At 48.5% G+C, this 23,980-nt stretch overlaps 1 protein-coding gene across 1 annotated transcript in view; it reads left to right on the plus strand.

Annotated features, from left to right (window-relative positions):
- Positions 1–5,005: 5,005 nt before the first annotated feature.
- GFM1 (G elongation factor mitochondrial 1) overlaps positions 5,006–23,980 on the plus strand; it is a 39,144-nt gene continuing 20,169 nt past the window's right edge. Inside the window, exons 1-8 of the mRNA XM_007502305.3 lie at positions 5,006–5,767; positions 10,311–10,460; positions 12,168–12,300; positions 13,544–13,748; positions 16,355–16,471; positions 17,446–17,596; positions 22,835–22,989; positions 23,552–23,636. Of these exons, the coding sequence (XP_007502367.1) occupies positions 5,708–5,767; positions 10,311–10,460; positions 12,168–12,300; positions 13,544–13,748; positions 16,355–16,471; positions 17,446–17,596; positions 22,835–22,989; positions 23,552–23,636 (1,056 nt within the window). The 5' untranslated portion in view covers positions 5,006–5,707. The remainder of the gene's footprint in view (positions 5,768–10,310; positions 10,461–12,167; positions 12,301–13,543; positions 13,749–16,354; positions 16,472–17,445; positions 17,597–22,834; positions 22,990–23,551; positions 23,637–23,980) is intronic.

A 23,980-nucleotide genomic window follows, 5' to 3' on the forward strand; every position in this document is an offset into this window, starting at 1 on the left:
GCAGCAGCAAGGAACACACTGCTCAAGCAGAGAAGAGACTTATCTCTTCCCCAACAAGAGTCTCTGGCTAAGTCCCTCAAACTAAAATGGCCTGGCTGGTAAGGAGGGTAACCAGGCAAAAAGTAGTCTCTCGGTAACCGAGGATGACGATTGTCTTTGTGTGCTTTCATCTGTGATGTAGATGAGTGTGCACAAAGACACTTGTGCGTGAAGATTTAAGTGGAAAAGCCGATGCACAGAGACAGTCCCACTCTCTCGGCATTGGAAGCCTGGGTCCAGTGGCATGAAAAATCGTTACACCTGGAGACTTCCTCAGCTGCATTGGATGGCCGTGTTGTCTTTTGTGCTCCAACACGCCCTGAGCACTCCATAGTGCTTTGCTGCGTCGCCATCTCAGCCGTTGAACCTTCTTATTGGTTTCTTCCACCTGTTCCGCCAAAGCAGTCTTCACATGCTGGGTGAGCAAGGCTCTGAGTTCACCAGGGGTCCATGACGACTCGATGGCTACCCTCACAAGGTTTAGCCGGCCTGTCGAAGCTGTTACCTGGAGTGTGGCCACTGCCGCATGCTAGCAGCTACTAGGAGCCACAAGTGAGAGATGAGTGTCAGGTGAGGGTCAGAGGTTGGAGAGCTTCCCTAGGAGGGCACAACAAGCCCTCCATACCAGAGATACTACTCCTCCATGAGCACCCCATACACCCCAAGGCAAAAAGTAGAGAAAGAAAAAAACAACAAACAAACCCAGCAGGAGCAGGGCAGCAGCTCTCCGGTAGAGAGTTTGGAGTTCTCTCAGAGTTCATGAGGGGGTGGAGGGTGGGGTGAGGTTCAGCGAAAAGCCTTGGCAGGAGAAACATGGCTTAAAAATTTTTTATCTAGGCTACCTTAAAAAAAACTGATAGGCCTAGAGACGGGAGGTCCTAGGTTCAAATCTGGCCTCAGACACTTCCCAGCTGTGTGACCCTGGGCAAGTCACTTAACCTCCATTGCCTAGGCCTTACCACTCTTCTGCCTTGGAACCAATACACAGTATTGATTCCAAGAAGGAAGGTAAGGGTTTAAAAAAAATTGAGAAGTCCTTCTCCAGCTAGTGGTTGCCATCAATGTAAAAATTAAAATTAATCATCAACAGATGATTATGTTATATTTTAAGAGATTTATTAATGATCATTAGAAATAAAGGAACAAAAAGGGATACAAAATTTTAAAAAAACCACATGCCCATGGTTAATCATCCAGTTCAAAACCTTACTTCCCACCACCATATTTGCCAACAGGAAGCCAAAGAGACCAGAGCATGCACACCCACTGAATTTATCCCATGTCTACAGGAAGTCAGTAACAACAGGAAATCAGTGGGCTCCCAGGAGATGTAGTTTTCTTTTTAGGGTAACAGATTCCCAATTATACAGTTATTGTGTCTCATATTGTAAATAATAAAAAATAAGCTACAAATGTAGCCAGTTTAATAATTCACAGGTTGTTTCATTTTACTCCTGAAAATATTTTGCCATCCGTTAAAGGAAACCTTTAGAAAGTTTTCCTTTTGCTCTCTACCTCCTGATTTATTATATTCTCCTTGTGACTTAAGTTGCTATATATGTCTGAAGGTGAATTTAACTCATTCTATTATGGGAGACTTTTATGGGGCAGAATGTTATCTTTCTGCATTTGCCACAAATTTTTCATCTTGGAACAGGGAAGGAGGGAGAGAGCCATACTCGTACTTGTGGATAGCAAACATTTTCTGATAATTTTGTTCAACTTGCAAACCTAATTTGGATTTGGAATACTTTTCTTTCTCAGTTACTCATTCCCTCCCCTTCCCCTCCCCCCCAGGCTGTAAAAGTAGTGATGGTGGCATTCTGTGCTGGAAATTTAAGCCCCTTGGATAGTTGCGATGCCAGCTTGTGCCCTGAAGTCCTAGATCTCTTGAAAAACTTTGACAAGTATCATTTTGGCCTCACTAGCCTGGGTCCAGAGGAGAGCATCTCTGCAGCTTTTAGCCAGCCAGCTTTGACAAACTTCCCTTCACTTACTTTAAACCATTTTGTCAAGGAGTTGATAGTCTCCTCGGGTGGGGGATTCAAGTATTGCTTGTGTGGCTGCCTCCTGGACCAACCTAAGGGACTGATGAGCGGAGGGCCATGTTTCCAAAACAAGCAACTCGGGTCCTCTTGGAGGCTGAGGTTGCCTGCTACCTGGAAGATTTTCCTCTCTCTTATAAAAGGAGATGTCTACAACTGTTTGCTGGCCCATTTGTACTGAACTATTTCAGCTCTGTTATTCTTGACCTCAACACAGAGGATATAAAAAAGTGTATTTTCAACAATCTCCAGCAAAAGATTATAGTTTTAGATTACTGTAGGAATCTAATCCCTTATTTCCCATAAATTCAATATATCAACATATAAATGTCTTTTGACTTTCAAGTTATTTTCTAGGAACATTATCCTTGTATCCTTGTAAAAGTTGATGATCTACTGTATGTTTAATGAAATAGAGGAACTGATCCTTAATGAAAAGATAAGAATTGAATAGAAACTTTGAAATAGGTGAGATAATCCCTTTTCAAGGATGATGCAGAGAGAATTCCTCCTTGTGACCAGTGGACATCATGATGCCTCAAGCATTACTTTGTCCACTGTGGTCCAATTTTTCTATCTTGCTTCCAGTACTTAGTCCATCTCATCTAGCTGTATATAGAGGAATCGTCTAAGCCAGTGATGGTGAACCTATTGCACAGGTGCCAAAGATGGCATGCAGAGCACTCTCTGTGGCCACACAGCTGCCTTTCCCCCACCCAGAGTTCATTATTAGAAAGGCAGAGGGACTTGAGAGGAGCTATACCCTTTCCCCTCCCACTGTGCCTGATGACATTTTTTCACATCATTTGCCCCTTTGCCCAGCAGTCCAATGGGAGTGCAAAGAGGGTAAGGTGGGCAGCTCACAGGTGATATAGCTGGAGGGAAGTGGAGCACTTAGATCACTCTCCTCCTGCTCTCTACACTTGCTGAGGGTATTCCTCACTTCACCAATCCATTCACCCAGCAGCCCAATGAGAGTGCTTTCTCCTTCCCATGTGTGGGGTTGAGGGGGGCACTCAGTCTGGGGTGGTGGTGGAGTGGAGGTGGGACCTGGCACTCCATCTTCAAAAGGTTTGCCATCACTGGTCTAAGGTCTAATAAGTAGGCATCTCCTTATTCATGGATGTACTTGGACTTTGGAAATAGAAGGGAAGGTTGCAAGAGTCATCTCTTGCAACCTTCCCCATTAACCTGGCTCTAGTTTTGCAACTGCTTGGGTCATGTTAGTAACCTTCCTTCTCCAAGATTCATGCCATTGAGGAAATCTTCCTCTAGAATCACTTGGTGAACTCTCCATGTATCTGTATGAGTATCTTCATCTAACTCCTGTTTTTCCTTGCTAATCACTGGAATAGTTTCTTCTAGTGCTTTCAGACTTTCATCCTTGAGAGCAGAAACCTCCTTCTTGCTGTAGAATTAGAGACCCTATCCTCCTCTTAGCCTCTCCATCCTTGGAATCCTTTAAAAACGGATCACATAAAATCACATTTAGACTCGTCAGTTTTCTTCTCTTTAAAACCACAAACTCTGAGGGAGAGAGATTATTTCCTGCCAAATTTCTCACCACTCCTTCCTTAACAATCAGTTCCATTGTATTGGCAAGAATCAGACCCAGCAAAAAAATTTCCTCTTATCAGTTTGCCCTTTGGAAAGAGGAAATTATCATTAAATCAAGACCAAAAAAAAGCCTACTTTTGCAGAGAGTTAGACCAGATGTCTGGCTAATTGAACTTCCTCATCACTATTGTAAGCACGAAGGTGTGCCAGGCTTGTGATCTATTTCCCAAGCTCCTCATCCGTTTTATCTTTCAGTCTAGGTGGTCCGTATACACCCTGAGGTTGTATCCCTTTGTGAGATCATCTATCTGACATTCTCATCTCCCAAAGTCTGCAAATATTTTCATAGAAAAATAAGATCAGTGACTTGGCTCTGAAACATCCCATCCTAATTTGATTTTTTCTGAAACCTGCTGAGTGAAGCTTTCCCGAAGCATCCTAGAGAGACTCCAGCTCAGGATTAACCAAAGGAACTGGGAATGAGGAGAAGACTTGGGGGTTGGAAAGAAGGAACCAAAGGAAACATTTAAATATGAAAAACAAACCGGCATATGAGGGAGAAAAAGTAATAGGTTGCTGCAGGTCAGAGAGGGGAAAGACGCCCTCCAGCCTTCACACTGGAAAGCTGCTATCAAGTGGGAGAAGGATGAGGCTTGTTTTGCTTGATCCTAGAGTTCTAGAGGGCTGGCAATATGTGGAAGAGGATGGAGGTGGCATAAGGGAGGAGGATGGACCCTCTCTGGGGGGCCGGGGTAGCCACAGCTAAGATGCAAACTTGTTGGAGGACAGAAGAGTATTTTTAAGCAGAAAAGCATAATCTGTCCCTGTGCTGACCTAGGAAAAACTTGAAGATCGCCCTCCTGTCCCATCTCAGTGCTATCTATTCTAGGCTACTTAGCTTAGCTTCTTCACCAATTCTCAGTCAACAAGATTGAATTAAATTAATAAAAATAAATTAATGAATTAGTCATGTTATATTAATGAATTTGGTTATTTGTTTTGATTATGATCATGTTGTTATTCGTGATTAATATATAATTTTAATAATGAATTAAGTTGCTCTGGGCAAGTCATTGAATCTCTCCGTGCCTCCGTTTCCTCAGTTGTAGAAATGAGGAAGCCGATGCTAATAGCATCTACCTCCCAAAGCGGCTATGAGGATAACGTGAGGGACCTGTGGAGTGATTTATGGACCTCTAAGCACACCGCGATGCTCACCCTCATGATTTCTGGCTCTTGGTTAGTGAATGAGGGAGGGAGAGCCAGCCTGTGCTGCCTGGAACGCCCGGCACAGGGCAGTCCCCGCCCCGCCCCTGCCCCCCCATGGACGAGCCTTCCCTCAGCTCTGACCCCAGGTCTGACTCGCTTGGAGCGCTTTGCTTGCCTAGCGTCTCCCCGTTACATTGGGCACTCCTGGGGTGGGGGTGGGGGGAGAGGGAGGGAGCGCGTCCTGCCTCTTGCTGTGGCCCCAGAGCCTGGTACAGAGTCTAGTACAGCGCTTGGCACACAGTGATGGATGGATGGAAGGATGCTGTGCAAAGGTGTCGGGCGCTGAAGGCGGAAGAGGATGGAGGTGGCATAAGGGAGGACCCTCTCTGGGGGGCCGGGGTAGCCGCAGCTAATCTGCCCTTCTAGCATCCTCGTTCAGGCTCTGGGTTTCACGTCTGAGGCCAACTCGGTCCATCCACAAGTCGTGTGCCTGCCCAGTGCTCCTGTGCGTCGGACTCGGCGCTGGACTTCTCCGCGGTGCTGGGCTGTCCTTCAGCTTCCCAGCCGGCCACATACAGGGCCAGTGGAACTGAGCGGCGCCTGCGCTGCTGCCCCCAACCAGCAGGAGGCGCGGCGCCGCTCCGGGCCCGGGCTTGGCGAAGAAGGCTCTCGTGCCGACTCCGCCTCTTTGCTGGCCTTAGCTCCGGAAGTACTCGGGCGCCGGCCTCCTTCGCCGGCCCGGAAGTGAGCGGCTGGAGCCCGGCGTGACTTTGAGCTGCACCTGCTGCGCCTGCGTTGGTACTGCCGGTGCCGGGAGACTCGGCTGCCCGTCAGTCCGAGCGTCCTTCAGGCGCAACATGTGGTTACTTCGAATCCGGACGGCGCTGAGGGGCCGCGGGCCTCGGTTCGGGAGACAGGTACGAGGCCCCGCCCCACCTCCGCTTCCCCACGTGAGACTGTACGCTGGTGTAGATGGAGGGGCGGGGCGGGGAGGGGGCTGCGCGTAGGTAGTCCCGGGTCTCAGTTTCCTCCGGCTAAAAGTGGGATCCGCGCTGGGGTTTACGATCTCCCAGCGCTTCAGGGATGGTCTTGGGAAAGCGCCGCGGGAAGGACAGCTCTTAAAGCTGATGTTATTAATAATAATAAAGCGTGTCTAAAAAAGGTTAAAGTGCCGCGTCCTCTCAGTGGCTAGTTTTATCCCCTTTTTACACAGGGAGAAATTGAGGCAGGCAGATTGAGTGACTCGGCCAGGGCCCCTCAGCCAGGGATTATCTGAGGCCGGACTTCAACTCGGGTCTCCCTGACTCCAGGGTCAGCACTCGCTCCCTCGATGCCCCAGAACAGAGCCTCAGTCGGTCTGCTCTGTCACTGCTTGCTGCTACCCCAACGCCGGCTTCCAGGGCTTGCGGATGTGTGTGTGGGGGTCCTTTTAGTTCTTGTTACTTGTGAGATGGGGTGGGAGGAGAAAGAAGGTGGCCTGGGCCGGCCACCCCCCTCGAACTCACTTTCTGGGGGCCCGGTGGCGGGGCTGCTGAACCTCGAGGAGGGGCCATTCCCGCAGATAGAGGTTTCGGGAAGAGCTCCGCAGAGGAAGGCAGGACTCCCCTAGAGGACTTCAGGTGTGGATAGGAGCGGATATTTGCCTCTGGGGGGCCGGGGAGGAGGGGAGAAGCCCCTGACAAGACTGGGACCCTGGACTGGATCCGGGGCAGGAAAGCCGATTGGGCTTTGGCGGGCGTGTATTTGCGCGGGAGGCTGCCGGATCTTCTGTGTAGATGGGTCGGGCTGAAGTTACCCAAGGAGGCTGCGGGGAGGGTCCAGTCCAGCCTTTGGGGAGACGTTGAAGGTCTAGCAAGGGGAGCCGAGAAGGCTCTGGCAGGGTCAGACCGGGAGACGCTGCAAGGGGAAGGAGGGAGACATGCATCAGGGAGAGGGAGAGACTGAACCTTAGTAAGAGTGGGACCATCAGCTGTAACAATGGGGGATGGGATCAGGAAACATTGATTTCTAATTTATTTTTAGCCCTTGCCTTCTGTATTAGATACTGAGAATCCAAGGCGGGAAGAGCTAGACATTGGGAGTTAAGTGACTTGCCCAGGGACGCCCAGCTAGGAAGTGTCTGAGGGCAGATTTGGCCCGGCTCTCCATCCTGAGTCTCCTAGCTGTCCTAGCAAACCTTTAAGTACATGCTATGTGCCAGGCATTGTGCTCAGTGCTGGGGATACAGAAAGAGGCCAGGAGCTTCGCATCTGAGGGGGAGAAGACATGGAAACTTATATGTGATTAAAGCAAACTCTGCAGACGATCTGTAGGAAGTCATTAGCAGAGGGGAAGCCCCCCATGAAGAGGGGTTGGGGAAGGCTTTCTCCAGCAAGGAGATTTGACTGGGATTCAAAGGAAGCCAGAGAGGGCAATAGTCAGGGTGGAGGAGGGAGAGCATTCCAGGCCTGGGAGACAGCCAGGAGAATGTCCAGGGCTGAGGGTCTTGTAGGAGCAGGAGGTCAGTGTCCCTGGCCAGGAGAGAATGGATGAGGAGGAAAGAGGAGGAGGGGGCCAGGGTTTGAGTGCCCAACAATGTTTTGTATTTGGTCTTTGAGACCGAAGGGAGCCCCTGGAGTTGATTAATTGTGTGTGTAATGATGAGACGGGCCCTCTAGTCACTGATGGAGTGAGATGGACTTGGGGCAGGCAGACTCCCCTCCTTCCTGTCCAGGCTGCAGGCAATGAGGGTCTGCACCAGGGGATTAGCAGTGGCAGAGGAGAGGAGGAGGGGGCATATTAGAGAGATGCTACAGAGGTGAAATCAGGCCTTGACTGCAGCTTGTGTGTGTATGTGTGTGTGGGGGGGGGGCTAAAGGTGAGAGAGGGAGAAGTCTTAGGGTGGGAGCCTGGGACCTGGGAGGAGCAAGTTGCCCTCATCAGTAAAAGGGAAGATTTAGGGGGAAATGATAAAGTTCTTCTTTGTACATTCCAGTTTCAGATGTCCGTGGGACATCTAGTCTGAAAGCTAGAGGGAGATGTGAGATTGGAGGTCACAGCAGAGAGTCTGAGTCCGAATCCAAATCTGGAGATCTGAGACTCATCAGCCTAGGATGGTCATTAGTCCATGGGAGCTGAGATCACCAGGCAGAGCAGTCCAGAGGGAGAAGAGGACTCAGGACAGAGCCCTGGGGGGCACCTTTGGTTAGAGGTGTGATCTGGACTGGAGGCAGAGAGGTAGGAGGAGGAGACTGTCCAGAGACAGGAGTGATCCTGTAACAGTTAAAATTAGTTTCTCTGCTAGAAGTATTATATTTTTAGAGGTTTATTTAAGATTAAGAAATAAAGAAAATACAAAATAAGAAAGCATGTGTCTAGGCAGGCCGAAAGGCCCATTCAATTTCACTTACATCATGGGAGAAGCGTCTGCTTGGAAGCGGAAGTAGGAAGAGCCGAGCCATAGGCGGAGACCCTTTAAATAGTAATTTGTTCTCGGCCCAGGTGGGAACTCAGGTGAGGTTACAAAGCATCTTGGGAACTAGAGCAAGGACTTCTGGGGATTGAAGTCCAGTGTTCAAATCTCCATTTTTACATAAATCCGTTTGAGCATTTGGGAAAAAGATTTTCCCCAAAGGGTCATGAAAACATAATCAACTTAAGGATTACAATAATTTGAGGATAAGAGGAAAAAACAAAACAAAACCAATAATTGCTGGACGCACTGACAGAAAGCCAGTTAGGGGGAAGACCCCTTTGGCATGAAAGTATACATACAAATAAATAAATGTTCAATCAACCACACCCAAAGTTCATTTTTGATCTTCTTGTGCAGCTTGTGGTCTGGGGGCTTCTTCATGGTGTCTTCTCTAAACAGTTCAGTTTCTGGATTCAGAGAGGTAGCATCTTTCTTTACCTAAAATTTTTCTTAAAAGGACTTTCAACTTTGTGATTTAAATAATAATATTTTTACATTCCCATAACTGTAACAGTTAAAATTAGTTTCTCTGCTAGAAGTATTATATTTTTAGAGGTTTATTTAAGATTAAGAAATAAAGAAAATACAAAATAAGAAAGCACGTGTCTAGGCGGGCTGAAAGGCCCATTCAATTTCACTTACATCATGGGAGAAGCGTCTGCTTGGAAGCGGAAGTAGGAAGAGCCGAGCCATAGGCGGAGACCCTTTAAATAGTAATTTGTTCTCGGCCCAGGTGGGAACTCAGGTGAGGTTACAAAGCATCTCGGGAACTAGAGCAAGGACTTCTGGGGATTGAAGTTCAGGGTTCAAGGCTACATTTTTACATTCCACAGTGTCAGGAAGGCTGAGGACGCAGAGCAGGTCATTGGATTCGGCAGCCAAGAGATCATCAGGGACTCAGGATGTTGGCAAGCGCCAGAGGCACCTCTTCATGGAGGGGGAGGCATGGGGGAGATGAGGAGGGAAGTGACATGGCTTCCAAAGGCCCCCTTTTACCTGCTCTCCCCCACCCCAGTTCAGCTTCTCTGGCTTAGACCTTGGCAGAAGCTCCCAGTTGACCCTGCCTAAAGTCCAGGCCAGCCCACATGCCGTTGCCAAAGTGATTTTCATAAAGTTCAGTCTAGGTCTCTGCCCTGCTACTCTTCTCCGCAGTAAACTCCAGCGACTCCCTATTGATTCTAAGATCAAATATAGCCTGCTGGTCCAAGTCTTTCACCACCTGGCCCCAGCCTCCCTTCGGTCACTCATCTTCTGTCCCAGTGCTGTCTCCCCAGCTGTCCTCCACACTTAAAAAGCCTCCTGCCTTACCGGTCTTCCTAGAATCCCCAGCTTCCTTCCAGATTCACTTCCCCTATCAGTGCCTGTGGTCTGGCTTTCCACCCCAGCTAGGCAGAACCTCCCTCCAAAAAGGATCTTGCGTTTATGATGAGTGTTGGTGTACGTTTGTTTGTTCTCTTCCTTGATCGGAGGTAAACTCTCAACTCCTTGAACGGGACCTGCTTCTTATGGCTTGTATTCCCAGCATCTAGCCCAGAGCCAGTAAATGCATGCTGACTTCTCCGCAGAAAGGGGCAGGGGCAGATTGGGCCCTACAGGATGCCTGCAGCCAATAAGCAACAAGTAGGCTGAGTGATTCGTCTTGTCTTTTGAGATGGATGAAGCCTGTGCGCTTTCATTCTGACCCCGGCTGCCTTCACCAGGAGGGAAAGAGCCCCGTAGTTTAATTTGTACTAGAATAGTGTGGGGCGATTTTATAAAATCCTGTCCACAACATACACTGACCATGAGGGTCTTGACTCTCCTTTCACATCTCTTGGTGCCAGGTAGGTCTAGCCCAGGCACAAGGCCAGAGGTTAGCCCTAGCGGCCCACGGCCTGCTTTTCTGTTCTCACTGTTCTAGCTGGCAAGAGCCTGCCACTTGGGGTAGAGGAAGATCTGCCCACGAAGCCCACCCTAATCGCCTCTGCATTCTCATACATGGAATTGAGCCTGTGCCTCTCTTTCAGGTGAGCTGGAAGAGCTGTCGGTGGTGTTCAGCGGTCGTTCCCAATGAGAAGATCCGCAACATTGGCATCTCCGCCCACATTGATTCTGGGAAAACAACGTTAACGGAGCGTGTGCTTTACTATACTGGAAGAATAGCCCAAATGCATGAGGTAGGCTGTACTTAGTGGCTTCTGGGTAACTTTTTTTTTTAAATAAAAACCCTTACCTTCTGTCTTGGTATTAATACTGTGTATTGGCTCCAAGGCAGAAGAGTGGTAAGGGCTGGGCAATGGGAGTCAAGTGACTTGCCCAGGGTCACACAGCTGGGAAGTGTCTGAGGCCAGATTTGAACCTAGGACCTCCCATCTCTAGGCCTGGCTCTCAATTCACTGAGGTACCCAGCTGCCCCTCTGGATAACTTCTTGGACCACTATATTTCCTTCCAAACTCAATAGATTCCACCAAAAAAAGAAGAAAAAAAGGATTGGAATGGTTTAGAGTAGAAAGCTGTTTTTTACCTCTGTCAGCTTCTGTTTTGACAAAAGTGAAAGCTTAAAAAGTACAAGAAAGGCCATGGTGATTCTTGGCAAAAATTTTGATGATTCTCATGACAAAAATTCTGAATCATATATTGGACTGAATTTTAACATTCTGCAGCCTTTTCTATAGTTAAAAATGTTCCTGGGTGAGGGTCATGTACAGCAGAGAGGTCAGCAGTAAGACCCTTTTCATCCTTAAGCATTGTAAGATTTAAATTACTATCCAGTAACTCCAAGTATTATATTTTATAAAGTTTGTTAATAATCACTTTAAGTAGAAAGAAAATAAGACTAAAGAAATAGAAGTTCAAACCTAATTATCTAACAAAAAGTAAACTCATGTGTGTAGATTCTCCTGCCTGGCATAAAGCCCACTTTCCCATCACAATCAAGGGAGAAGAGAGAGAGGGATAGGGTCACACACTGTAAAAATTAAAATTAAATCTCAAATAATAAAAAAATATTATATTTTAGGAGGTTTATTAAATGATCATTAGAAATCTCGGAATAAAGAGTAATCAAAATAAAAACCACCTGCCCATGGCTGGTTAGCCATTTTCAAAATCCCTACCTTACCACCATCACCGCTGGCTGCATGCCAAAGGAAGAGGCCAGTAGGACTGCCCACTGGATATTCATTCCCTGTCTATAGGAAGTACGTAATGACAGGAAGTCAGTGGGCTCCCAGGAAATGTAGTTCTTTTTTTAGGGTAACAGACGTTCAATTATACAACACAAATTTGATCTCCAAAACTTAAAGATGTAACGTGAGAACTGTAAGATGAAAATTAATATTCAATAACTCCAAGTATTATATTTTATAAGATTTATTAATAATCACTTGAAGTAAAAGAAATAAAAGACAAAAAGTAAAAAAATCTGAGTAAAGAGAAGTTTTCCCAGCTCATTTGGGTGAAAGAGAGAGTGCGAGGGGCAGGGTCCCAGAAACTATCTCTAAAACGTATAAAGTGGGATGCTGGGATTTAGAGTCCTGGGGAGCAGATTCTAATTATACAGCATGTTGTGGCAGGCTCCGTGCTCATGGGCCTGGCTGGGCTGGGCAGGGCTGGATGATGGCTGCCCCTTAGCTCCATCCTGAATGACCAAGGGATGAGGGGCTCGGAAAGGTGTGGGTCAGAATGGGCCACTCTGTGGAGGCCAGATCGAGTCTGTCTCCGATCACTTCCACCATGACTGCAGCTTCAGGATCGGGGAATCGTGTTCTCAGAAGCCTTTGAGTTTCCTCTCAATCAGCATCTCAGCTCATCAGAAGCCCTCCTTTTTCATGGGAATTGCTGTGTGTGGACGGATATAAGTCTGAATTTTTCTGGCGTTTAGGTGAAAGGTAAAGATGGAGTCGGCGCCGTCATGGATTCCATGGAGCTGGAGCGGCAGCGAGGAATCACCATTCAGTCTGCAGCCACCTATACCATGTGGAAAGATGTGAACATCAACATCATAGACACACCTGGTAGGCAGACTTTTGAGGCTTTCAGTTGTTATGGAGAGTGCAGCTTCCATTTATTCATGTACAAAATAATGGATCATAGGTGGCTTAGGGGATAAAGAACCAGGCCTGGAGATGGAAGATCCGGAGTTCAAGTCTGGCCTCAGACACTTCCTAGCTGCGTGACCCTGGGAAAGTCACTTAACCCCCATTGCCCAGCCCTTACTAGTCTTCTGCCCTGGAAATGATTTTTTTTTTTAAACTCTTACCTTCCATCTTGGAGTCAATACTGTGTATTGGCTCCAAGGCAGAAGAGTGGTCAGGGCTAGGCAATGGGGGTCAAGTGACTTGCCCAGGGTCACACAGCTGGGAACTGTGTGAGGCCAGATTGGAACCTAGGACCTCCCCTGTCTAGGCCTGGCTCTCCATCCACTGAGCCACCCAGCTGTCCCCCCTGGAACTGATTCTTAATACTGACTCTAAGGCAGAAGGTAAAGATTTAAAAATGTAAAATAAAGGATCAGGTTAGATAACCTGGAGTTCTTTTCCAGCACAAAGTCTATAATTCAATAATTCCAACTGACATTTATGTAGGGTGTTGAAGTTTTATCTGATCTAAGGCCCATAATTAGCAGCTCCTTAGGCACCACAAAAGTCACGTCTGGTTCCAGACCAATGAGGGGTGGAGGCAAGATTCAAACCCAGGGCTTCCCGCTTCAGAATCACGCCCTTGCTCCATTTGTGACCATAGGCCAGCAACCCTCAATTGTGTGCAAGGGTGTCTGCAAGGAACAGGACAGACTCAGACAGGGACAACTGGTAGGATGCCAAGTAGTCGGTGCTTCTATGACAACTCAGTGTTTAAGTACTTTCTTGAACAGTTGCCTAGTTGCCTTGTCATTGAAAACGGATTACCAAGAATTGGGGTCATTGGATTTGGTGTCGGTTGAATTAATTCATAGCTGAGATGATTAAATTAGGACCCTGAGCTCCTCCCTTCTTCATGTAAATGTCCTGGAGCTGTCCCCACCGGTGGGGTTCTTTAGGACTGTCCTGGCACACGCATGTTGTGCCGGGCCCTGGGCTCACCAAGAGCCATAGCTAGAGGGTCTCTAACCTTGTTATTTGGCTGAAGAGTGTTCTCCTCGATTGGCCTGAAAACGCTTCTTGGAATGGTGGGTGAGTCCGGACAGACGACTTGGAGATGAGCTGCTGGCGGCATTCTGGCCGCTCCTCCGAGCCGTCACCAGAGCCTTTTGTCTCGCAGGGCACGTGGACTTTACCATAGAAGTGGAGAGGGCCCTGCGCGTGCTGGACGGCGCCGTCCTGGTCCTCTGTGCTGTCGGCGGCGTCCAGTGCCAGACCATGACGGTCAATCGGCAGATGAAGCGTTACGGTGTGCCGTTTCTCACTTTCATTAATAAACTGGACCGACTGGGCTCCAACCCGGACAGAGCCCTGCAGCAGCTCAGGTACTAAGCTGAGGGGGCCTGGTCTGTGGTGACGGCCGGGCCTGGGCTCACAGGGCCACCCAGAAGGGGTGCAGAAGGGTAGCACCCAGAAGCCTCGACTTCCCCTGGGCTCCCTGGGCCCAGGCACTGCACCCGGGTCAATGCCAGTGTCAGCAGAGGAGGCGGGGACTTTAGACAGTCAGAGGACCCTGCTGATTCCCCCACGACCACGTGTTTGCAGGATGAAGGAGTCCTTCCAGGGACTGCCTTGTGATCCTGCACGTTCTGCAGATTGAAGAACGCTCAGACAGGCAGGATCCAGGACAGTGCCGCACAGTCGTGGTAGCTCTAGAGTGCCTGCAAAGCACTTTCAGAACCTCATTGGGCCTCCCCATAGGGCTGTGAGGTCAGTGGTCTTATCCCCATTTTACAGCTGAAAAAACTGAGGCCCAGAGGTTGTACCTGCCCAGAGTCGTGCAAATAGTGACTGAGGCTGACTCTGGGCCACCTGACTGCAGTCTTATACTAAGGTGCTGCCTCAGCATCACGTTAGAGAGAGACCCCTGCCAGTGTAGACGTGGCTCCCCTATGACTTTCTCAGGGTCACGAAGCCAGCTGTGGTCCCTAAGGGGGATTTTGAACCCAGGTCTTCTAAGCTGAGCATTTTGTAGCGATGTAAGTAGCCTTTAAGACCCGCCGTAGACATGGGGACCAGGCTGGTACTTTTCCTGGTGACAACATGCCCTGTACGACTGAGAGACCGTAAGGGCTGCCTATATCCCTCACAGAGCCATGACGGGCCTGGTTTGGGGTCACGTCCCCCTTCGTGGCTCAAGGCCACCTCTCTCCCGTTACACTGTGCGCCCTCGAAGCCCCAGAAGAGCCTGGGCAGATCTGGTGTGCATGTCTGTCTGTTTAGGAAAACCTCCGGAAGGGATGAAAGGACCAGCGTTGCCTTTAACGTCTGTGGTAAGACAGACAAGCAGTAGCCTTTTAGTTCTAGGAGGCCGAAACGAGATGCTCTTCCTCGGGCATTTCAAGGAAACCCCCTTCAGACGTCTTTGCAGTCGCGTGTAGCAGCAGCATCCTCCTCCCCAGGTCGGGGCCGGGCTCCGTTCTAGCCTCCCTGACGCTGGGCAGGCGGGCTGCCATTCCCTCTTACGGAGGAGAAGAGGGTCTGTAGAGTGGGAGTGGGCCGAGGTTTTGTGGGCCAGCAGTTTCCTTCCTGTCAGCCCAGCCAAAAAGAAGTGAGAACCTTGAAAAACACAGAGCCCCCAAGGAGCAGGAGGAGCCAGCCTGTCATCAGGAACGGGGACGATGCCCCATCGGCCACTGCACAGACTCACGCTGTGGGCCTGGGAACACTGTCTCTGGGAAGTGCACTTTAAAGGGGATTTTCCAATGAACTGAAGGACTTGGGCTCCTCTATACACTTTGGGGGAATAAAGGACAAGAAGGAGAACTCATTGGCTTACATGGAGCCAGGGAAGGAGGATTCCAGCCGGGCCTGGACTACCTGGGAGAGGCCTAGATACAATGAGAAGGAGACACTTCCGAGACAAAAGGATACTTACTTATATCTACTAATTCTGTCTAGGCTGAAACCGTTGGGTACTTTAAGGCTTGTTGTTCAATCTAAGACTAGGGCCAGTCTGGGACATCCCTAAGGGCAAGTTCCCAAGGGACAAAGGTAAATTTGGGGGTTCCATAAAAGAAGATCACCTGAAGTGAAGGAGTTTGGGGTATGATGGAAAAGACGGGCATGGTCAGGAGTGTTTAGTTCCTGGAGATTGTGAACATCTCCCATCACTAGGTGCAGAAATGGGCAGAATGATAGCAATGGGGTCCCAGGTACAGGGGAGCATGTGTGGTTGGGCTTCCTTTCTCTTTCGTGGTGTTGACTCAGCTATGGAGAAGTTGAGGCAGTGTTACCTGAATCAGCATGGAAAGACACAGAACCACTAAAGCATTACCAAGAACAAGTCTTTACTCACCACCACACAGAGACCCGGGACTCTGAGAACAGTGTCTCTGGGAAAATGCACCTCCAATGGGCATTCCTTCATGGGAATTTCCAATGAATTGAAGAAGTTAGGATCTTATATACTCTTTGGAGAATAAAGATAAGAAAGGATAACTGATTGGCTTACATGGAACCAGGGAAGGAGGATTCCAGCCAGGGGCTGGACTACCTGGGAGAAGCCTAAATATAGTGCGAGAAATTTCTGAGACAAAAGATTTGATTATTTCTATCATTCCTTTTTGGGGTGCTTGATGGGTGCTCCATGGCTTATTGCTCAGTCTGAGACCAGGGTCAAGTCAGAGTTCCTTGAAGGCAGGTTCCCTAGGGACAAAGGTAAATTTGGGGATTTCCTAAAACAGGGTTGTCACCTGTCACTCAGCCCTAGTCTGACTTACGTAGTTGCTCAGAACTGTAAAGCTTGAATTGTGTTTGACTTAAGTGTTGGGAATTCTTGAGGATCCGATGAGGGCTTCTTGGTGTGGCCAGGGCAGATCATGAAGCAATGTTGGATGTACTGAGTAGGAAGGATCTAATAATAATACCTAATGATTGGTTTGCCCCTCTTTTTTTTTTCATAACACCAAATGCTTTTTTTATTTTCCAGGTCTAAGTTGAATCATAATGCAGCATTTGTCCAGATACCCATTGGCTTGGAGGGTAATTTTAAAGGCATCATAGACCTCATTGAGGAGCGGGCCATATACTTTGATGGAGACTTTGGGTGAGTGGCAAAAACTTTGGAGTTTGGAGAGCAATAAAAATGATAAAGAGTACAAATTCATTCCTTCCAAAAGACAGCATTTCTTTGAAATTTGGTTGGAATTCTTTCTTCCAAAATATTTTTTGGAAAATTTATATCTAATCTCCCTCACTAAAGTCCTACTACTACCAGAAGGTCTGGCATAAATATCTTTGGATATATGGATTTTTCCTCTTTTTTGGTGATCTCTTGAGGGTAGGGGCCTGATAGCGAAATAGCCAGATCAGAGGTTGTACACAGTTTAGTGACTTTGGGGCTTAGTTCCAAATGATGTTCTAGAAGGCTGGGCTAATTCTCAACTCCACCGGCACAAGTTTTCTTGCACTCCCTCCAGCACTCGTCATTTTCCTCTTATGTCACCTTTGCTGGAGGTGGGGCTGCTTAGTTCCTTAATTTGCATTTCTTTAAAGCAGTGATTTGGAGTGTATTATTGCATGTGAACAGCCTGGAATTCTTTCTTCATAAAGTGCCCATAGAAGGGGACCAGAAAGAAAGAAAGAAACTGAAAAATGAATTTGGCAATTGATGACCTTTGAGAAAGCATTTTCCATGGGGCATTGGGGAAACGTCTGTCGAGTTGTAATGAAAGGGAAATGACATCTGGCTAGGAGAGAGGCCAAAGGAAGGCTTTTTGAGGACTGGGGAAATCTGAGCCTATTAGTGAGCAAGCAGGAGAGAGCCATTCCATAGGGAGACATGGGGGTTTCCTGAGAGGAGAAATGATTGTCAGATCAGGGTCCTGGAGCAGGACTGGAATCCAAGGCACAGGGCTGGGAGGTTCCCTGAGGCCGGAGGCTTAGGAGACAGTGACTAATGATGCACAGTGGCATTTGGGACTGAGCCGAGGGAAAGAGAGAAGCTCTCACTGTACCGCTTGACCTTCCAGTAAAGGAGGAAAGCTCCTCTTCTGAAAGGAAGGACTTTTCTTTTCTTAGCCAGACCATCCGATACACTGACATCCCGGCGGAGTTTAGGGCAGTGGCGACCGACCACCGCCAGGAACTCATCGAATGCGTGGCCAATTCAGACGAGCAGCTTGGGGAGATGTTCTTGGAAGAGAAGGTCCCCTCGGTGACGGATCTGAAGGCAAGTATTCTCCAACGGGTCTCACATCAGTGGGCACACTCTACAGCCTTCTACCTGGAGATGGCTGTTCCACTGACCTCGCTGCTGATTGAAGGGGTGGTCAGAAACCCAGTCTTGGGCCTTGAGGAGATGCTTGTCACAGCGTGGCCCTTCAGACAAGTGATGAGGAGCTCTAACACATTCTTGGAGCATGTCACATACATTATAGAATGAACAGCTGTATCTTCCTACAAAAGGAGGAAAGTGATGTAGACACGTAGCAAAAGCTCCGCGAAAGATCTCAGGCTCTGAAGCTGCCCTAGCACTTGGAGGGCCTTCCGGCTTTGGTTCAGTGGGAGGGAGAGGGCCCTAATAGGGATCTCCCTGTATGTGTGTCTGTCGGGTTCTGTCGGGCTTTGGAGGCTCTGAGACCGTTTGATGCCTTTCACCAAACAGGAAGAGCTTGAACCCTCTCTGGACCTGATTACTGCCTAGTTTGCCTTTGATTCCATTAGGCCTCCTTGGCAGCTTCAGCTCCAACTATGCACACAGAAGCAATCGCGTATTGGCTCATATTTACCTGTCGATACGGTACTACCTTGTAAAGATGGAGCCCGCCCAGGGAGAGGAGGCACGCAGAATGTAGGTAGGCCTTGGCCAGTGAAGTGGCTGTGCAGGCCTCGTGGGATTCAGGCTGTGCCATTCTCACATTCCTTTATACCAGAGGTCGTCTCACTGCGGAGCCAAGTCAAGGCTGAAGCCAACAAGCAAACCCTTTCATGGGTTTGTTTATTCAGTCATCTCCTCTCTGTCTCTGTCTCTCCTCTGTCCCCCTTTCTACAAAATCCAAATCAGACTGGGCACAGGACTTCCTGATTCCAAGGAAGAGACCCAAGGACCAGGATCAGGGGCAAGCTGCAAAGCCTGGCGTGCCAAGTTTCAGGGTTGGGTTGGCTCTTCCCGCTGCCTCCAGCTCTTCTTCTGCTCAGGTCCTGGGCATGTTACTCTTCTGTTCAAGACCTTCAGAGTGGGGGCGGCTAGGGACTTAGTGGATGGAGAGCCGCACCTAGAGATGAGAGGTCCTGGGTACAAATCTGGCCTCAGATACTTCCAGCCATGTGACCCTGAACTAGTCACTTACCCCCCATCACACAGTATTGATTCGATTATGGAAAAACCAAAGCAAACCTTCAGGGGCTTTCTGATGCCTATCTGGGAAGGCCTTTGAGGTTGTCCATCATAAGAGTCCACTCTTCAGTTCTTCCTTTCTCTCCTCTTATTCCTTTCTGACTCCCCAATGCCCAGGAACTTTCCCTTCTCAGGATACCCGCCTAACCTGACTGAGAACTCTGTCCCCTCCCTCCAAGAGGCCAGAAAGTCTGGGGGGGCACTCACGGTAAGGGTTCAGGAAGAGAATGTGTGGTCAGACCTAGTTTCTGCCCACACCAGCAGCAGACCTGGCAACCTTTGGAACCAAGGACTTAGATGATTTCAGTATTTTCTGTTGGACCTCAGAGTTGCCTCTTCCTCTTATAAACAAGGGAGCCCGAAAAGTTGCCCTTGAAGATCGTTTCCAGTGCTGAAGTGCTTTAATTCATGATCATTTCTTTCGAATTCCCTAATTTCCTCTTTGTGATCTTCAGTGGTGAGAAAAGACTTGAGCTGTTCAGTATCCAGGCTCCCTGGGCAAATCACCTTGTCAGGACCCCATTTTGTAAATAAGGTCATTTTTCTGAGATCATTCAGATTTCTGTTGTTTTTAGGCTCACAAATGTTCTCCCGATTACTAGCCTGAGTTTGGGAGAGCACTTTCCACACTAAACTCTCAAGACGTGTCAGTTGTTGTTATTGTCCTGCATTCTCCTGTTGTAGTGAATTTGCTGCGGCCATCCATCCCCTGGCCTGGAATGGCCTCTGTCCACGTGCACTTTCAGATCTTGTTCTCCCTTTAAGACCCAGCTGAAGGGCTGCATCTGCCGTGATTCTACAGCTTGGAGAGAGGAAAGGGTCATTTCCTGGCCTCTTCTCTGTGCTGACCACATTGGAACTTGTGCACAAGTAACTCAGGCACAGACCTCGTCTTCCCCTGGTAGGCTGAAGGCTTCTGGAAGTCAAGGACTGGCTTGGCTTTTCATCTTGTGTCCCCGAGCTTAACCCAGGAGCTGGCATAGAAAGGCTGTGGAATTAAAATAGGAGAAGGTACAGACCAGTAATAGAAAAGTTGCTGTGACATCCCGGAGCCCAGTGGGATTTTTCATATCTCGCCTCTTGCAAACTGCCTTTTACTAAATGGTGCGTGAGAAACATGGTGCTGGAGCCTATATGGAGCCCCTGGCCCCATATCTAGAGACCCCTCATCTGGGAACCTCAGCCACCTCGAAACAGCCAGAACCCAGGAGGGAAATGAGAAAGACTGAGGTTAGAGAGCCTTGGCTCTAAATTCAGAGGCATTTCCCCTCACAGTTTTTACCAGAGGCTTGTCCCATGTGTTGGCTTGCCATGGATTAGGCATATAATTCAGTTTAATACCTGTTAGGAGCCTTCCATGTGCCCATACTGTACTCAGCACTGAGAGATATAAAAATCAGCCTTGGGGTGTTGGAATCAAAGGACCCTGAATTTCAAGCTGGAGGGACCTTCAAGGTCTGCCTTTGTGGAGCTGGAGAGGGAGGGAGAGCACCAGATCCATGAGGCCATGGGGAGCTAGCAGAGAAAGCCCTTCATTTAGGTTATTGGCAGCAGGTGATCCAAGAAGGTGGTGGGAAGCAAGTAACAATGGAGTCAGGCCAGTCAGCAGGAGAGAGCTGACATTCCAGGCTGGGAGGACTTCCTCTGACTGTGAGCTGTATCTCTTGGTCCTCCATCGTTGTTTGCATGTCATCTGCCCATTGGAATCTGAGCTCTTTCTGCCTTTCTTTTTCTCTGGGCCTCTGCACTTTGCCTTAGGTAAAGCAGGTGCCCAGAAGCCTGGGAGTGGGGTGAGGATTGGGGGCACTGCGGAGGAAGGAAGGCCCTGGCTACCGGACACAGGGGTTTAGTTGGAGCCTAGACTAGACCAGGGAAGTCTAGGAGATTGGGACGACTGTGAGGGCCTGGAACGCCACTCAGAAGGGTTTTCACTTTCCTCAGTGGACCAAAGAGACCTCTGAAGAGTATTGCGCCACAGAGTGATCTGACAGGAAAACACGTAGGAGGAGGAGCTCCAAGGACTCAAAGGACATCCTCCTCCGAGGCTCTTCAGGAAAGATGCTGGAAGAGCCCGTGGCAGCTCCCAAAGGCCTCCCTTTTAGAGTGCTGTCCAGTAATTGGTGGGCACAGGAGCACATGAATATCTTTCTGTCCACAAAGAGAGGCCGACTATGACCCTGATCTTGGTGCCTGCAAGTGTCTCCGAGATCTCTGCCGGCTCAACATTCTCTAATTGTCTCATTTTATAAAAGTTCTAGATGCATTTGACAATGATCTTGTCCTGTTTGAAATGCCAGTGAAAACAGCGTGTTTCCTCTTCTGCTTTGGCATCGTCTGGTTAGAAGGAAACGTCTGAGCAGATGCCTTCCGTCGTACGCTCTCCCCGAGCCCAAGCGATCTGTGGCGTGAATGGATCGTTGTCCAGAGAGGAAGATGGGGAGGGCTGGCCCGAGAGGCCTGGAGGATGCTCGGCCCAGCGCTTGGGAGGCAAGCTGCCATCTGTGGCTCTGGTTTTGCTGGCAGTGAGCATCAAGGGAAGCTGCCCTGGAGGCCTCCCCTCTCATGGGATTGTATAAAGGCGCCTTGCTCACAGAGGCATGATGTGGGGTCTGCCCCTCTCCCTGTGCCTCGCTGCCCCCAGACCCCTTTTCCCACCCACACCACGACTTCCATTCTCTTGGCCCCCAGTCTTTGCCAGCTCATCCCTTCCGTCTGCTCTGCCTACGCCTCCCCGCCCTGGTCACCATCTTCTCCATACCTCTCTCAGTGTTCTGGTGTGCTTGTGCCCTCCTGGTTCTGCCCTGTCCAGGTCCTCTTCTAAGCACAGGGGCCCGCGTCCTGAGCCCTCTTCCCTTCTCCCCAGCTCTCGCCCCGCCAGACGGCTCTGGCCTCCAGTTCTGGAGCTTTCCTTTCTCCAACCACAGAGTGAGGGGATGAGACCCCAAAGGCCCTCCCAGCTCCAACTGAGCATCTTGAGACGATGCTTGTCCTCTGCCCTGCCTCTCACTACAAAGTCTTGATAGTATAAGAATGTAACCATTGCAGTTTAATTGAAGTTGGAGCCGATCATGACAGGACCCTGTTGGCACATACGGAACCAGGGAAATCAGGTCAAAACGTGGACCCACCTGGCTTGGGCACAGTTCTTGCTGCGTGTGCCGAGAGGAAGGGCCCAGACTTCTTTGGATGGCAAACCAGACATCCTCGGAAGATAGCTTGGTGGAGGAAAGATGTTAGGTGAGCGGCAAGCCAGAGCCCCCAAGGCTGCCAGAATTCCCTGAGGCAGGACGAACAGTGATTGGCAAGCAAACTGGATTTCCAAACCTGTCCCAGGCTTGCTGAATGCTGACCTTAAGGTCCGAGGCAAAGAACCGTGATTTGGGCAGTAACAGGACAAAACAGTTTGCTGTAAATAGGATCAATAACAAATGATACAGAATCAATTTAATCTTCTCAGTTGAAACTGAATGATGAATTCAATTCCATCCGTATTTATTAGGCATCTACTGTCAGCCACATCCTGGGAATACAAAGATAAAATATAATAGTGCCTGCCCTTAAGGAACTTGCTGTCTGATGGTGGTGGTAGGGAGAAGGGGAATGATCATTGATAACTGGGACCCGATATAGAATGGGTAGGGGACAAGGCAAGCAGGTGGCTCAGTGGATTGAGAGCTAGGCCCAGAGATGGGAGCTCGGGAGGGCTTTTCTTGAGGTCCCCAGGGCTAAACATGGCATATGAGCACATAATAGCACTTAGGGGAACAGTGGTGGAGTGAAGGGGAGTGTGTGAAAGGGAGAGGTGTAAGCCAGCACTGGAAAGGAAGATTGGAGCCAGGATGGGAAGGCAGTGGACTTTATATTTTTGATTATGCTGCTTTTTTCTTTATGACCATGAGAAAATGAGGGCAACTCTTCCAATTCCTTTTGGTTTCTGTATCTTAAAATCTTAAGGAATAGCAATTCTGCTGTTTTACGAGTTTATCAGAGCAGATCTGACTTTGGCACAAAATGTGCTTTTTAATGCAGATAATGAGAAGTAAACATTTAGGTTCATTTTTGTCTTTTCAGCTTGCCATCCGAAGAGCTACCATTAATCGACTGTTTACACCTGTTTTTGTGGGAAGTGCTTTGAAGAACAAAGGGGTGCAGCCTCTTCTAGACGGTGTCCTAGCGTATCTCCCTGACCCATCTGAGGTTCAGAATTTTGCCATTTTCAACCAAGAGTAAGTAAGGGAGAGGCAGGGATACTTTCTGGCCTAGGAACTCCTTACACGGGGCATTTTTCCATCTAAGGAGGGCCTGGTGAACATTGAAGTCATTGGGTTTGATTTTTCAATCTATGGGTATTGATTTTTCAGTGAATAAAACATTATTAGGGAATGTTGGACAATAGTTTCTTTGAGAAAAGAAAAAAATCTTGTTTTCCACATACTTTGTCTAAGTAGAAAACCTATGGATTGTATATATTGGGTCTCATTTCTCTCTCTTCTAGGATAGAATAGGCTCTGAGGCCCAAAGGCTGTAAGATAAAACTTGTTTTTGTGAGGTCCCCTTGAAGAGCCTTTTCTTTCTCTTTGTCATTCCCAGTTTATTTTGGTTCACTCACTATCTGATTGTTAGGCAGAGAACAGGCTTCTGGGACTTCTTTCTAGTGACTGTTGGCTGAGACGTGATTTAGAAAGAAGGTAGCACTTAGGCTCTTTCCTGTCAGATGACAGAGCTGCACTGATTTTGAGGGAAGCTGTCCAGTCTTCTGGTAAATAAACATTTCCCATTTACTTTAAGGGACTCGGATGAGAAATCCAAAGTCTTAATGAGCTCCAGAAGAGACAATTCCAAACCCTTTGTTGGCTTGGCTTTTAAACTGGAGGTAGGCTATTATTTTGTTTTAATGTTTTTCTGAATTTAACTATGCTCATTAAGAACGACTGAAGGCATTGCATGTCTTTTGGGGAGGGACGAATTGGAAAAGATGACTTGATCATCTAGTCAGTGGTTTGCAAACCCCTGGCCTTTATTTGTTCCCCTCACCATGACGGGGTGGGGCTTTAGAGAAACATCTAAATAGTTTTTAAAGACTCATCCTAATGATAACATCTGAAGGCAGTAAGAGCGGGGTCCCTTGGAGAGCTACACAACTTCGGTGTGGCTCCAGCCAGGCTCCCCAAGAGGACTTCCTCCATCTCCCCTGGTAGTTGAGGATCAGACGTGCAC

This window comes from Monodelphis domestica, chromosome 8 (genome assembly GCF_027887165.1).
Source record: "Monodelphis domestica isolate mMonDom1 chromosome 8, mMonDom1.pri, whole genome shotgun sequence".
In the NCBI taxonomy this organism is placed as follows: Eukaryota; Metazoa; Chordata; class Mammalia; order Didelphimorphia; family Didelphidae; genus Monodelphis; species Monodelphis domestica.